We start from the raw sequence: 14,511 nt of genomic DNA, 5'->3' as shown, positions 1-14,511 counted from the left end.
CAAAACCACCTTCATCCTACGCCCACATCTTGTTCAAAAAGGTGTCATTCTTTACTCGAAAAGTTTCGCTTCGCTTCACATTGCGAATTTGTTTGTAACCTTCGAGTGGTGGTCTATGTTTTTTTTCGTTCATTCTGAGAAGTATCAGAATTGCCACGAACAAAAAGATGTGTGGAACAATGAGATTGTGTTCATGTATAGGAACGAAATCCTTGGCGATTTACAAGGTCATTGGCGAAAAACGTTGGGTGTAAAATTTTTTACATGAAATCATGAATATTGTTTTCAAGCTATTTTAACGTACAATATTATTATTAAGTGATGTTGTTTTGATTATTATGTGATGTTGTATTGAAATATTTCTTATTGTATCAAAAACAGACCCTACGTCCAACCATGGTGTCAAAACGTTGATTTGTTTGACTGTCAGATGACACTACCTGTCAGGACTATAAGAGCCATCTGCTGGTTTTCATAATAACTTGGTATCCCCTCTTGAGCGGGCCGTGGGAAAATAAATTTTGGAATTCCAATGTGCAGCAAGTGTATACACACAACACAGGGAGAGTGAAAAGGGACAAGTGTGACAAACAAACAAGTGAAAGATCCGTGGTTGTGTTTGTTTATTTTCGAGCAGGTACTTTCTTTTTCCTTTCTTCTTTCAGTGTAAAAGTACGATTAACAAGCCTTAATCCCCTTTGTAATAGTATATGCCGTGAAATACTCTGTGAACAAAACAAACGTCGTCGCCAGTAGGTTAAACAAATAAGAAGACTAGAGAATGACAGAGTTCTCTTGATGTCACCAAAGTTTGGGGGATGTATTATGGTCCTTTCTCTTTAACTTTTTTCAAAGGGTAGGTCTAAAATTCTAACCCCTGCCAAGAACATCTGGTTTAAAGGAATGGTGACTATAACTTGCATCATTAGTGAATGACATGCCTAAGTCATCATTAGATAAACTGAAGTTTGTGTCAGCTAGAGAAAGAAAGGACCCCCTCACAGCTCATGTCTTGTAATTCTAGAAATGCAGTTGCCAGGGTGCCTCAACTGTTGTCGTGGAACTAAGTACCTGGCAACATGCAGTTCTTGTGCATCGTCTTTTGCATATATGCTGTTGCAGACCAGAAAGGATGTCAGACACTTTCAACAGATTTCTACATTTTTCTTCTTCTTTTTTCTTTTATTGTGGGGTTCTCCTCTTTCTAGTTGCCTTCTTTCATCTCTTGCCCTGGGGGCAATCGGCGTGCGTGCGTGTAGGCTTTCTCGTCCCGATCGCAGTCAGGAAAACGAGATCCATTTCTCATCTGTCAGCGTGCCGGGCTTTGTTTGACCTGCCCGATGACCTGCCTTTCTATCCCCCACTTAGTTTTCCCACCACCACTGCAGTCTCTTTCGTTTCTCTTTCACATTCTTTCCATCGAGAAACCCAATTCTAGGAAGAGGGGGAATCTTCTTTCTCCTCTCCTCCACCGATGGACCAGGACTCTGTGAACTGCTGTGGTCGTTACGTCGGCCTGTATCATATCAATTGATGTAGTAGACATTCTTCTGTCTTGTCTTATTGTTCCTTTGTCTGCAATCTGTTTGACGATGACAGCCCCTAGTGCGATAAACCATATAAGGTCATGCTGGTGGTGGTTCGTGAATGTTGATTGCTGTTTGCTGTCTGGTACCGTGTTAACTCTCGAGCTAGCACGCTAACATTTTTTTTTTTTTTTGTGCAAGTTGTCGTAGACCAGGTGTCGCTCTCTCCGTTTCTTCCCACAAATTAGAACCGAGCAACACGCAGTCAACTCGTTTGACGAGACCGCTCTTGTTTTCTCTTTCACACGAACAGAAACAAAGAGATAGGTAGGGATTTTAAAAACAAAACAAAACAAAAACAGCGTTTCATTGGGGACAACAACGAATATCTGAAATAAATTTACGCCTCTGGTCGTAAACCGCTGTTCGATTTTCTTTCCCCCTCATTTTGAAACAAACAAATTTCACGAAGTCGTCTTGATTGGAACGTCGTGACTATATTTGGTTGTAGGGCGGGAAAAATGTCTGGCTGGGTGTGAAAGTGCTATCGTCATCCACTCGCATATTGCATTCTAACTTTTTCTTAAACATAGAATCTTTTTGAAGTGTAACTTCTTCTTTTCCCGTCTTTTGCTTATCTGTAGTCATTTTGTCTTTCAGGGATCGCCTGCCGCCTCGTTTTAATCCCGATTGATTCGTCATCACCGTAAAAGTTCCGAGGACGGCCAAATGAGCAAGGCCATCTAGCGGTTCTCCGGGACGATCCGTTGCTGTCGCGTTTAACGTTGTGGTAGTAGGAATTGACTGGCTTGGTTCTCATACGTCCTGGAGCCGCGGCGGAGCTAGGACTAGCAGTCTCTCTCCGACCGCAACGAACGTGCAAAAATAATCGCAAAAAAAGAAAAGAAAAGAAAACAATAACAGACGAAGGTGAACTGTGTTTCCGTGTTTCATAGAAGAAGAAAAACAAGTTTTATTATTCCATTGGCTTTGGAAATCCTTAGTAGCAGCAGTGGTAAATAGCAGAGCGCGCATTTCTGCTACACTTCCGACCCGGATGGATAGTCACGTCAGTGGATCTAATAAGAATTGAAAAAAAAAAAAAAAAAACTCCTCTACTCGTCGTAGATTTAAAATGGATTCCAAATTCAGTCTATTCTTACTCATCGTTGTCGCTGCAACATGCTTAACAAACGGTAAGATTTCCTATTCATTCCATTCATTCTATACTTGTTCGTAATCCCTTGAATTCCCCATTGCCAAATTTCATTATTGATCGTTTACGAATAACAGAAAAAATTGCGGTAGTTTTGTATTTTTATTTATTTTTTATTCATAGAAAAGAGATAGTGTCTTATACATCTTCGACCGCTGTCCTAAACCGATAGCGATATTTTCCTCTGGCCGGTCTGGGCTCAAGTGATAACATTTGAGGGGGAGGAGTGAGTTGAGAAATTTGTATATATTTAAGAGAAAAAGAATGCTCGCGTCCGCACCGTGGGAAAGCACAAAACGTTGAAAATCCATCACTCCTTCCTGTTGATAAACATCCATCACTTTGCCTCCCAACAGAATGGAAAAATGAAAAACTATTCCATCTAGTTTTTTTTAGCTTGATGATTCAGAGGAATTGGATTCAGCAATCGTCAGCGGAAAAGGGGAGGATTGCGATCGATTACCACGCGAGGCATCCGTACGGCTGATTAACTTTATATCGAACCGGATCCCTGAACGCTTTCAAATTTTTAAAACATTTTCGTAATGGAACAAAAAATAGGAAGATAAAGTCCAAAAAGGAAAAAGGAGGTCATCATATGGTTTGATTCTAGATGCCACTGATTTCGTAGTTGCAATTTGGTGAAACCCATCTGGACGCAAGATGTTCCTGTCTCCCCTTTTCTCGCTCTCTCGCATGGAAAGTGTTTCTATGGAACCGACGTCGTTTAACAGCTCAATGGGGGATTCTTTGTTTGTCATTTTGGGTGCGGAAGATATAGATGCCCAATCTGTGCGCATTCCCGTGAACCCTCGAGTCATTTCTATTCTGGCATTCATGCATATGAAATGGAAAAAAAAAAATTCGAGAGAGAGTGGTCTGGGTGGTCATCTATCGGGCTGGAGGAATTGGATAAGAACCATTGAAAAAAGAAGAAGGAAAGAAGAAGAAGAAGAAGAAGAAGAAGCCAGAAAGCCTCGTTTCCAGAAACTGAACTAAGAAGCTAAACAACACAAAACAGATGTCGCACTGCAACTCGATCCGTTTAGCTCTTTCGGTGTGTCCGGAACCCTCGACTCTGCCGAAGAGCCAAAAAAAGGGCAGAGACAGAAAATAGAGACGTGGAAAACATTGAGAAAAAGGGAGAAGAGATGATGAAAAGTCCTTTACAAGAGAAGAACAGAGACTCCATCGCACTCTCTATACAACACATGTGGTCTGTCTTGGCTGCTTGTCGGGAAAAATGTTCTTTTTCGAACAGACCAATAAGAAAATACAAGACCAAGGGTAAGAGAATTATTATCATTAAATGTCGAGAGAAAGAGACAGACCAAGAGAGAAAAACCAGACGCACCGCGATAAGTTTTTGGACATCAACATGTTTGTAGGAGCCGTCTGGATATTTCAATAAGTTCCATTTGATGTCAATGCCAATCGCAAGCAGGCCAAAGTCTAGTTTACATCCAGCCCCAGATCATTCATCTCCAACGGCCTCTTTCCGGTTCAAAGCGCGTCTAAAAGGGCGTTTGAAAATTTTCTAGGGAGCTTTCTAAAATAAAACAAAAAAAATCAAACATGTCAGCTTATTTTCCGCCCTCTTTTTTTTTCGGGTTGTTGTCTGTCGTTCGTGAATGACCGACTCTTAAAATATCACGTGACAGTTTGAACTGCCCCGATGACACTTGCTCGTGCTCCAAGAGATGGAAAATAACGACTAACTTTCTCGTGTGAAAGAAAAGAGAAGAAAATCTTCCGCTATTCTTCCGTCGTAAACTTCAAAATATCTTTTAACGACTAGACTCCCCTAGATAAGGTACGCTGAGAAGAAAAATGAAGAAACAGCCTTTATTTTTTGGAAATGTTTTTTTCTTTTTTTTTTCAAGAGGTTACATTTGTGCCTGTCTGTGTTTCCTACGTTTGACTGTAAAAGAAGGTGGGGCTGGAACGCTTGCATTAGTTGTTAAAACCCGACCAGAGGCAAAGGCCCATAGTTTCTTGTTGAAATCACAAAATATTACACACATAATAGGCTTGTGTTTAAAATTCATCACGATCCGGCATTTCTTTTCATTTTTTTCCCCCTCGTCCGCCTTCAAGTCGCCCATTTTTTGTTTTCTTTTCTTATTCCATTCTCAACGGGGTGGCGGGGCAGGGTTTTCGGCTTAATTCTACACCATTGTTGTATACTTTTAATCACGTTCGTTCACTGACGGGCGGCTCCGTTGATTTACACGCGACGAAAATTGAAAAATAACTCAAAAGTACGCTATGTACTTGGTCATATACGAAACGTCATTCGGCTCCGCTTTGATGGATGTACTTTAGTAGTTAGCGGGAAAACGACGATTATCAAGTCGCATCGGAGCAGACTGTCGTCCACCAGGAACACTGTGCGAAACAGTTCGGTGGTTTACGGCCAATCCCGCGTCTCACATCGAACGGAAGAGGCCAACGCAATCAGAACATCATCTGGGGCTGTCGTTTCGATGGCGGATCGGATCCATCCGCTATCTGATTTGGCCCTGCACGAACCAGGTGAGTTCACCAGGATCCCGGAAAACCATGGAAATGGAAACCAAAGCAAAGAAACAAACAAAACACGATTCACATCAATTAATCAAACATAACTGATCCAATTATAAATAATGATTAGACAGATTTCCCCATTTGTGTTTGGTGTTGGATCGTCAAGTGACGGATGAGTTTCTCTAGTGCTGCCAGCTACCCAACCATTACTGACGACTAACCGCCATTTTTTTGTGTTTCCCCTTCCCGTCAGTGTATTCAAAACATGCCGACAAACAAGAACAAAAAAAAACATCTTAATTACCCCTTTTTCTCTCCTGCGGAATGGTATTTAATTTGGTGAAGGAGGGGTTTTGAAATAGATCTCTGTGCAGTTCTTTTAATATTTGTTGTTTTTTTTAAAGCGCTGTTTTAGTAACATCGATTAATACCTATAGCGGCAGATTCCTCGTAGCATAACTAGTTTAAGCGCGACGGGTGTGTCTATGTGTGTGTGTGTGTGTATGTTAGTCCAATATAAATAACCTAGCCAATTTTGCGAGATAATGAGTTGGAATCTCCGCCCCACTCCTTATAAACAACATCAGGCCAACAAAATGGCTTTTCCTTTTCATGTTTATCCATACCAGCCCTAAAAGATAATCAACCCTTTTTCATTTTTTTTGTTTTCTTTTCCTTTTTGCCTTTTCCTTTTTGTATAATTAACCTTGAGCGCAAATCAATGCCATAACGACACGCGTTAACATGTTTTGACTAGCCACGGTGTTTCGAAGGCGAAAAGTTAGCTCCGGTTGTAACACCTTAAATGACCGTGCAATATTTAAAAAAGATGTGGCGATAAAATGTTTTTCATCCTTTAATTTCCATCGGCTCAGGTGTCGTGTCACAAAGGCCGCATCCCTGCGAGCAGAGTTCGTGTTACCCGGCAACAGGCAATTTGTTGCTCGGCAGAGAAATGCGGCTCTCGTCCACGTCCACCTGTGGTCTTCAAAAGAAGGTATTTTACACAGTAGCTATCAATTTTGTTCTTCACAATCTGACTTTTTTCAATTTGAATCCACCAGGAAAAATATTGCATCGTTTCCCATTTGGAAGATAAGAAAAAATGTTTTTGGTGTGACTCAAGGCCGGAACAGGTGAACAGCCCCAGCAGTCATCACATTCAAAACATCCTCTACCGTTATACTCCCACGTAAGTCATGAAATTATTTCTGGTCTGAAATCCAATTCTTTTGCGCTAGTTGAACGAAATTATTTCATTAGGTCACGTCGACGATCTTGGTGGCAAGCGCAAAACGGTGTCGAGAACGTCAGCATCCAGCTGGATCTGGAAGCCGAATTCCACTTTACTCACTTGATCATGACGTTCAAGACTTTCAGGCCGGCTGCTTTACTTATCGAGCGCTCTTATGATTTTGGACGAACGTGGAAGGTTATTAGGATAATTTAATTGAAACATTTTAAGGTGTAACCGTGGGTTACGTCCCGTTTTTTAGATCTACCGCTACTTTGCCTATAATTGCGCCGAATCATTCCCGGGCATTTCACGTGAACCGCCACGCAACCTGACGGAAGTGATTTGCGAATCGCGTTATTCTGGCGTCGCTCCTTCTACGGAAGGTGAGGTCATCTTCCGCGTTCTGCCGCCCAACTTGCCCATCGACGATCCTTACTCGCAAGAAGTTCAGAATCTGCTCAAAATGACCAACTTACGCGTCAATTTTACAAAACTTCATACCCTCGGCGATGATTTACTTGATAATAGGTACGTTTATTTTTTCGAAAGCTTAATATTTCTTAGATTTTTTTAATTTTACCGTATTAATGTATCCCTTTTAGGGAGGAGATCCAGGACAAGTATTACTACGCCATCTATGATATGGTTGTGCGAGGTTCGTGCTCTTGCTACGGTCACGCTTCTCGTTGTTTGCCCTTGCCAGGCGTTGATCAGCGAACAGACATGGTTCACGGTCGTTGCGAATGTACCCACAACACCAAGGGTCTTAATTGCGAACAGTGTGAAGATTTCTACCACGATCTACCTTGGAGACCTGCCATCGGTCGCCAGACCAACGCTTGCAAGCGCTGTAATTGTAATCAACACTCTGACCAGTGCCATTTCGATCCGGCCGTCTACGAAGCTACTTCACGCATTTCTGGTGGTGTTTGCGACGATTGCAGACACAACACCATGGGGCGCAATTGCGAACAATGCAAAGCCTTCTTCTACCAGGTCGAGTCACTATGATGTCACTGTCCTACTGGAACTTGTGTACTAATGGTCTTTGTTTTCCTCAATTCGTCCCAATAGGATCCGACAAAACCGATTAGCGATGCCGACGTTTGTTTGCCTTGCGATTGCGACCCTAGTGGCTCTTTAGACGATGGCATTTGCGATGCACGATCTGATCCTTCTGGTGGAATCCAAGCCGGCCAATGCCACTGCAAACGTCACGTGGAAGGCCGCCGCTGCGACCAATGCCAGCATGGATATTGGAATTTTACCGAGGAAAACCCAGATGGCTGCCAAGAATGCAGCTGTAACTTGCTGGGCACCTACGAAAACCAGGGTTGCAACGTCTACAGTGGCGAATGTGTCTGTAAACGCTACGTGACAGGCCGTGACTGCGACCAATGTCTACCGGAACATTGGGGTTTGTCAGAAGCTCGTGATGGCTGCAAGGCGTGCGAATGCGATCCTGGAGGCTCCTACGATAACAACTGCGATATATTGACTGGCCAGTGTAAATGCCGACCGCATGTAACGGGTCGGACTTGCTCTCAACCAGAACATGGTTACTTTGCTGGACTGCTAGACTACCGTATCTACGAAGCTGAATATGGTGGCATTTCAGATCGCGCCCAGCTCCAAATTCGAGAACCTTACCAGAGATCGTGAGCCAAGTTGGACTGGACCTGGCTTTGTTCGCGCTGTCGAAGACTCATCCATCCAGTTCACTTTGGATGCCATTAGCCAATCGATGGAATACGATTTAGTTATTCGCTACGAACCTCAACTGTCTGGACAATGGGAGGACGTTCGGGTAGTTATCGAACGTCCTGATGAAGTCGACCCCGATGGACCTTGTGCCAATCTGAACAATCAGCAAGGACCTCCCGGTAGTGGCGGCTTAGAAATTTCACGAATTTCGCTTCCATCTGGAGCCCGTCACGCTGTCGTCTATCCGCCTACCTGCCTGGAAGCCGGGAAGAAATACAACGTCCGCCTGGAATTTAAATCTTATGATTCCAACCAAGAAACGCCATCCGCCGCTGTTTTGATCGATTCGATCACAGTCGTGCCGCGTGCTGGTTCAATTCCTTTCCTGGGCGGATCCCCGGCAGCTGACTACCGCCGCCAAGAGTTCGATCACTTCCGCTGCGCCCAGTACTTTTATTCTGTCGTCAAGACAAACATTCCGGAAGTCTGTCGCAAGCATCTCTACAGCATTGGCTTCTACGTCCTTGGATCAGGTTTCGAGTGCGAGTGTGATCCTACTGGATCTTCCAGTAGCATCTGCGACTCCCTAGGTACGTTATCTCGAGAACATCGTGTGTCCCTTACCAGAGCATAAATAGCAGGTTTTGCTTTTCAGTTGTTTGTGACGGGTTTTGACAAGACGTGTTTTTGGTTGTTGTTGCCATTGCCATCTGTACTTATTTTTTTTATATTTTGCTTAGGGGGTCAATGTTCATGCAAACCCAACGTCGTGGGAAGAAAATGCGACCAGTGCGCTCCTGGCACTTTTGGATTCGGGCCGGAAGGTTGTACACCATGCGAATGCAACTCTGTTGGATCGCTTGACAATTTTTGTGACAGCGGAACTGGGCAGTGCCGTTGCCGACCAAACACCTATGGTCGTGTTTGCGACCAATGTCAACCAGGATACTGGTAATTATAGATTTTCGTTTCATGATAAATGTGGTTAGTTATTAAGAAGTCTGCTAAATATAGGAACTTCCCTTCGTGCCAACGCTGCGAGTGTAACGGACATGCTGATCTTTGCGATTCACGCACAGGACGATGCCTGGACTGTCGTGATTTTACTACTGATGACCATTGCGATCGTTGTCTGGACAGTTACTACGGAGATCCTCGTTTGGGCGTTGACATCCCATGTCGAGCTTGTCCTTGTCCTGGAACCATCAATTCGGGACATTCCTACGCACCTCGCTGTTCACTGGATCGTGAAACACAAGACGTGGTGTGCGAATGCCAAGAAGGGTATGCCGGTCCACGCTGTGACGTCTGCGCTGACAACTATTTTGGCAATCCCGAAGTACCTGGGGGCCAGTGCCGGCCTTGCCAGTGTAGCAATAATATCGATCTTTCTCGGCCTGGCAACTGTGCCGGAAAATCTGGCGAATGCCTTCAATGTTTGTTCAACACGGAAGGATTTAGCTGTGAAGTTTGCCAAAAAGGTTTCTTTGGCGACGCCCTCTCCCAGCAATGCACACCGTGCGTTTGCAACCTTCTGGGCAGCGATTCATCATTGGAAGGACCGTCTGTCTGTAACCGACAAACGGGTCAGTGTCCTTGTTTGCCGAATGTTGAGGGCTTATCGTGCGACCGCTGCGCAGTCGACCATTGGAAAATCGCATCTGGTGAAGGTTGCGAGGCTTGCAGTTGCGATCCTGTCGGCTCTCTCTCGACACAATGTAACGAATTTGACGGCCAATGCGAATGCCGCGAAGGCTTCGGTGGGCGGAAGTGTGATCAGTGCCGCACCAATTATTGGGGTAATCCATCTGACAACTCGTGCCGGCCTTGCAACTGCGATCCGCAGGGATCCTCCACACAGCAATGTCATCACGCAACAGGTGCTTGCATCTGCCTGCCCGGTATGGGTGGTGAAAAATGTGATCGTTGCGCTCGTGGATACGTTGGCGCTATTGTTCCGGATTGTCAACCATGTGGCGAATGTTTCGACAACTGGGATCGCATTCTTCAGGTATTATTAGATTAAAACAATAAAGAACGCATAGTTTATTTCCAAGTTGCTATAATTCTGTTGTTCATTGTAGGAATTGCGTGGCCAAACGGAACAAGTTGTTGTGGCTGCTGGACAAATCCGCGAAACGGGCGCTACTGGAGCCTACACCCGGGAGTTTGAAACAATGGAAACTAAATTGACAGAAGTACGGACTCTACTTGTCAACACAACCCTCAGCGGCCGCGAATTGTCGCAACTGGAACAGCTTTTCGAATCTATCAAAACCAACTTGACATCAGCTGGACAAGGAATGGACGGGTTGGATGCCACAGTTGAAAACACGACCCAACGTATTTTCTCTGTTGGTCTCGCCCTCTCAAACCTAAGGGCCAAAGCAACGGACCTTCAAACGGCGGCCCAGTCACTCAAGGATAATGCCACCAAACTGCAAGAAGCCAACGTTGAAGGAGCACTCAACCTGACCCGCGAAGCTCGTCAACGATCCCAGAAAGCCCAAGATCGTGTCGAGTTCACTCAGCAACCGGTCAGCGATTCGGAGAGACAGCGTAGGAGGACGGAAGCATTGTTGTCACGTGTCGCTCCACAGCTGGGCGAGAGTCAACAGCGAAATGCAGCTGAACTTGCTGATCTCGGTGGTCGACTGGCTGTCGTCGAACGCTCCTTACCCGAACTGAACGACGCTGTCTGTGACGGACGCGGTGATCCCTGCGACAGTTTGTGTGGTGGCGGAGGATGCGGCAAGTGCGGAGCTCTGTCATGCGATGAAGGATCTGTCACGAAAGCTGAAAATGCGCTCAGCCTGGCTAAAGAAGCGGAAGGTATTCTGCGCAATCGGCAAACCGAATCAGAAGAGATGATGCGCGGCGTACGCCAGGCTGAAACCGAAGCGGATAATGCCCGTAGTCTGGCCCGTGAGGCACTTTTAGCTGCCGAATTGGCGCAAAACCGTTCTGAAGCAGCCAAAGCCGAAGTTGACGAATTGATGAACCAAATTGACGAATTCCTTGAAGAATCTGGCGCAAGTCCGGCCGACATCCGATCGTTGGCTACTGATGTTTTGTCTAAGGGTATTTCGTTACGACCCGAACAGATCACTGACCTAGCACGACGCATTAACGACACTATCTCTTCCCTGACCAACATTGACGCCATTCTGGCCGAGACGTCTGGTGATTTGGCTTCAGCAAAAGCACTCAAAGATCGTGCCGACACCGCCAAAGCCCATGCCCAGGGAATTCTGACTGTTGCTCAGCAAGTGCTCGACTCTTTGGCTGCCGCTAAAGCCGCACAAGACAAGGCAGAAGAAGCTATTCAAACGGCTGATAAGGTAAAGGCTTTATTTCGCCTACTGTCTCATAAATTTATAATATCTTTTATGTTTCCTCACGTCATCTACTAGGATATTAGCGCAGCTGAATCGCATCTAACGCAGATTGCTAGTGAGACGGCCGACGCTCAAGCCAAAGCCAGTGAATCAGTCCAGGAGGTCGAGGGACTGCGGGAAAGGTTACGTGAATTGCAGCGAAAGCTGATAAAGAACGAGCGAGATGTTAAAGAAGCGACCCGCGAGTCTGACGTGGCTGCATCGTTAGCTACCCGCGCCGGACAAGGCGCATCAGAGTTGGACACGGCTTATCAGCGAGCCCTGCGGGCTTTGGAAGAGAAAACGGCAAGAAGTGGTGACGCTCGTGAACGCTCCGCCCGTCTTCAAGATAAGGCTAATCGGCTGACGGCAAGCGTGTTTGCCAAAGTTCAAGAACTTAAAGGTATGTTTGTATTAACTTGACTCCGTTTGGTGCGGTTAAAGTATAGATAACGTTTGTTCTAAATTTTTTTTTTTCTGCCCCTATGTTTAGAAATGGAGGATGAATACTTGTTGCATGAGCGTCGGTTGACAGACCTTTCTGAGCAAGTTATGGCCATGAATGTGCGCATGACCGACTACTTGCAAGTCATTAGCGACCGCTCGGAGTTCTACCGCACCTGCCAAAAGTAGAAAGTTAGAAACCTGATAGCATCGAAACTCCCATTGCCGCTGGTCCTCCGGACAGTTGCATTACCCTCTCCAACCGAGCATCCGTCAACAGTCCATCATTTATTTTTATTTTATTTTTATTTTTTTCTACGTTATCCCAAACCTACCGAATTCAGTTGACAGCCTATAGCAGTCTCCTCCCTCTACTTGCATTTGATGTACATTTGGTCGAGAAACAATATCAATTACCGTGAATCTCCCCCCCCCCCCTTCACTTAAAAAGGTGCATTCTTGGAAACTGCAGCGTGCCAAATTTGTTTTCTTCAAGCTTTCCCATTGTTTTCTTTTCATCTTTTTCCATATGATCTTGTGTGACTAGGCCGTTTCAAAACGGATTTACTATAATCTCTTCGGATTCTTTTTACAGACAAAATCTTGTGCCTTCAAAAAAATTTCTTAACAAAAATTAAACGACATGATGTAATGGTCGCTTCTTTTATCCAACCTATACACCCAAACTCATTCCCCATTCTCATTGCTTTGATCCTTCTTCTCCCCTTCCACCGAAACAGTGTGTTCACCCTAAGACATCACTTAACTATTATTGTTTAAGACTGTGGAGCGATAAAACAATAAAAGCGACATTACGTACCAGAGACATTGTCTGGAAATCGTCAACGCCTTTCATCTGTATTGGAAATGTACACAACAAGCATAAACAACGACTTCAAATTCGCATACGCCACAAATACATGCCGGCCACGCAAAGGCAGAGCACAGTGCAATAACTGAAGAGGAGTACAACTGAAGCCATCGGCGTCATGTGAATCGTATCAAACGTCATATTGACTATCCCCGTCAGAAAATTAGCCAGTAGGAAGAAAGCCAGACCGTTATAATTAATAAATCTCAGGAGGTAAGGCTCACGGAAAACGGGTAATGATGAGGTGTCGGCCGTATTTTTTATTTCTTGCTGTATGTCGAATGTCACTAGCAGCAAATCGACCAGCAAGTATGTTGCCATTATTATCAAGTTGTAAGTCAACTGCCAAAGGGAAAATGTGTGTACAAGTTAAGATTTATTGTGAAAGAACAATGTATGCAAAATCTCACCATCCACAAGCAGAATGACGTGTTGGCTAACCTTCGAGAAGGTTTTCCTAATAGGGACTCACAGCAGTGAAGACAAATCCAGCCCAAGAACGAAAGACATATAAGAACCATCAACAAACGAAGCCATTCCTTGAACAGTGTTCTAGAGATTTTAATGTAATCGCCCAATTCACAAGAGGCGTAATAGAGGGCCATGTAACCCAATAAAGAAAAAATGCCTTCGCGGTTTGCAGAGATCAAATTGTTTCTAGGGTAGTCGCTTAAAATCCATGTCTCCAGTCCAAGTTTCAGGCCGAGCTCATAAATTGCCAAAAGAGCGAACGACAGCACGATCGGTCGAAGATTTGTTTTGATTAGAGATGGTGCGACTTTCACGACAGCCAAGGTAAAAAAGAAGTTCCAATGAACGCCGTACTCAGTGACATGTTCATGGTAGTTAGACAGCTTGACTGCTATTAGACGGAATATACCAAGGAGTAGTAATGGGAATGATTTTGACCAGGCTTTGGCTGCTTGGTTTTGACTAGATCCCACTAAGCCATTAGCAATAACAAATGATCCTACACCAACATCCATTAAACTATAGCCATAGGTTTCTGTCTTGGCAAATCTTCGTGGGAATACTGAGAAATCTACTGCCAATATACAGATGGCAGTGGCCAAATTCATACCAGCTCGATAGTTGGTTAGGAATGAAGGCTTTTTTCCTGGTAGAGGAAAAGAGAACAAGCGGTTCAAGACTGGAATGTTTAGATTCCACCATTTAGGTGCACATATCATGAGGCTTGTGATGAGAAGCAACAAAATTATAGGATTCAAAACTGTCGAGCAAGACAGCAGCGTAAATGATAGTAAAATGGGGCACACGACTGTCAACGTCTCAATCAGCAAGTGAATCCATATTCGTGAGCAATACTGCAACAAAACGTATCGAGTGGGTAAAAGTAAAGGTAAGACTACCGAAGTCAAAGCAACTGAAAGCGGGGCCGGCAGCGTGGAAAGAATAATGTCTGACGGAAAACTGCCATTGTGATTGGAAACAAAGTTAATATGTTTCTCGCGAGCCCCTAACCCATCCATGGTGAAACTGAAATGTGGACTGCAGCTAAACTAAATTCAACGATTCCGTCACGCTCGCGTTATCTGACTGACAGAGTGATGGTAAACAAACTAAAATTTTTATCAGCTGTTTCCACAGGC

The 14,511-nt window shown here is 44.6% G+C and overlaps 2 protein-coding genes across 2 annotated transcripts; one reads left to right on the top strand and one right to left on the bottom strand.

The window, feature by feature from the left end:
• Positions 1 to 81: 81 nt before the first annotated feature.
• LOC116929871 (laminin subunit beta-1) lies at positions 82 to 12,854 on the top strand. The gene is given in 16 exon segments (XM_045174619.1): positions 82 to 227; positions 382 to 637; positions 2,187 to 2,722; positions 5,068 to 5,277; positions 6,144 to 6,265; positions 6,333 to 6,460; positions 6,532 to 6,700; positions 6,765 to 7,033; positions 7,108 to 7,501; positions 7,580 to 8,155; positions 8,157 to 8,799; positions 8,950 to 9,160; positions 9,224 to 10,220; positions 10,294 to 11,550; positions 11,623 to 11,989; positions 12,080 to 12,854. Coding segments are annotated over 14 exon segments (5,544 nt in total). The 5' UTR covers positions 82 to 227; positions 382 to 637; positions 2,187 to 2,661; the 3' UTR covers positions 12,220 to 12,854.
• LOC116929998 (uncharacterized protein At4g17910) lies at positions 12,848 to 14,487 on the bottom strand. The gene is made up of 2 exons (XM_032937336.2): positions 13,312 to 14,487; positions 12,848 to 13,243 (listed from the first exon to the last, which is right to left on the bottom strand). The coding sequence occupies exons 1-2, from the start codon at positions 14,389 to 14,391 to the stop codon at positions 12,926 to 12,928; spliced, it is 1,398 nt and encodes a 465-aa protein (XP_032793227.1). The 5' UTR covers positions 14,392 to 14,487; the 3' UTR covers positions 12,848 to 12,925.
• Positions 14,488 to 14,511: the final 24 nt, after the last annotated feature.

Source organism: Daphnia magna, linkage group LG1, assembly GCF_020631705.1.
Source record: "Daphnia magna isolate NIES linkage group LG1, ASM2063170v1.1, whole genome shotgun sequence".
NCBI classification, from domain to species: Eukaryota; Metazoa; Arthropoda; class Branchiopoda; order Diplostraca; family Daphniidae; genus Daphnia; species Daphnia magna.
Note: the sequence above shows the minus strand (reverse complement) of the source record. Positions and strands in the feature narration are given on the sequence as shown.

Bases quoted from the DNA above. Each gene is read 5' to 3' on its own strand.
- LOC116929998 (XM_032937336.2), bottom strand. From the start codon at position 14,391: ATGGATGGGTTAGGGGCTCGCGAGAAACATATTAACTTTGTTTCCAAT. The intron at 13,244-13,311 runs GTGAGATTTTGC...TCCCTTTGGCAG, and splicing joins CGTCATTCTGCTTGTGGATG to TTGACTTACAACTTGATAAT.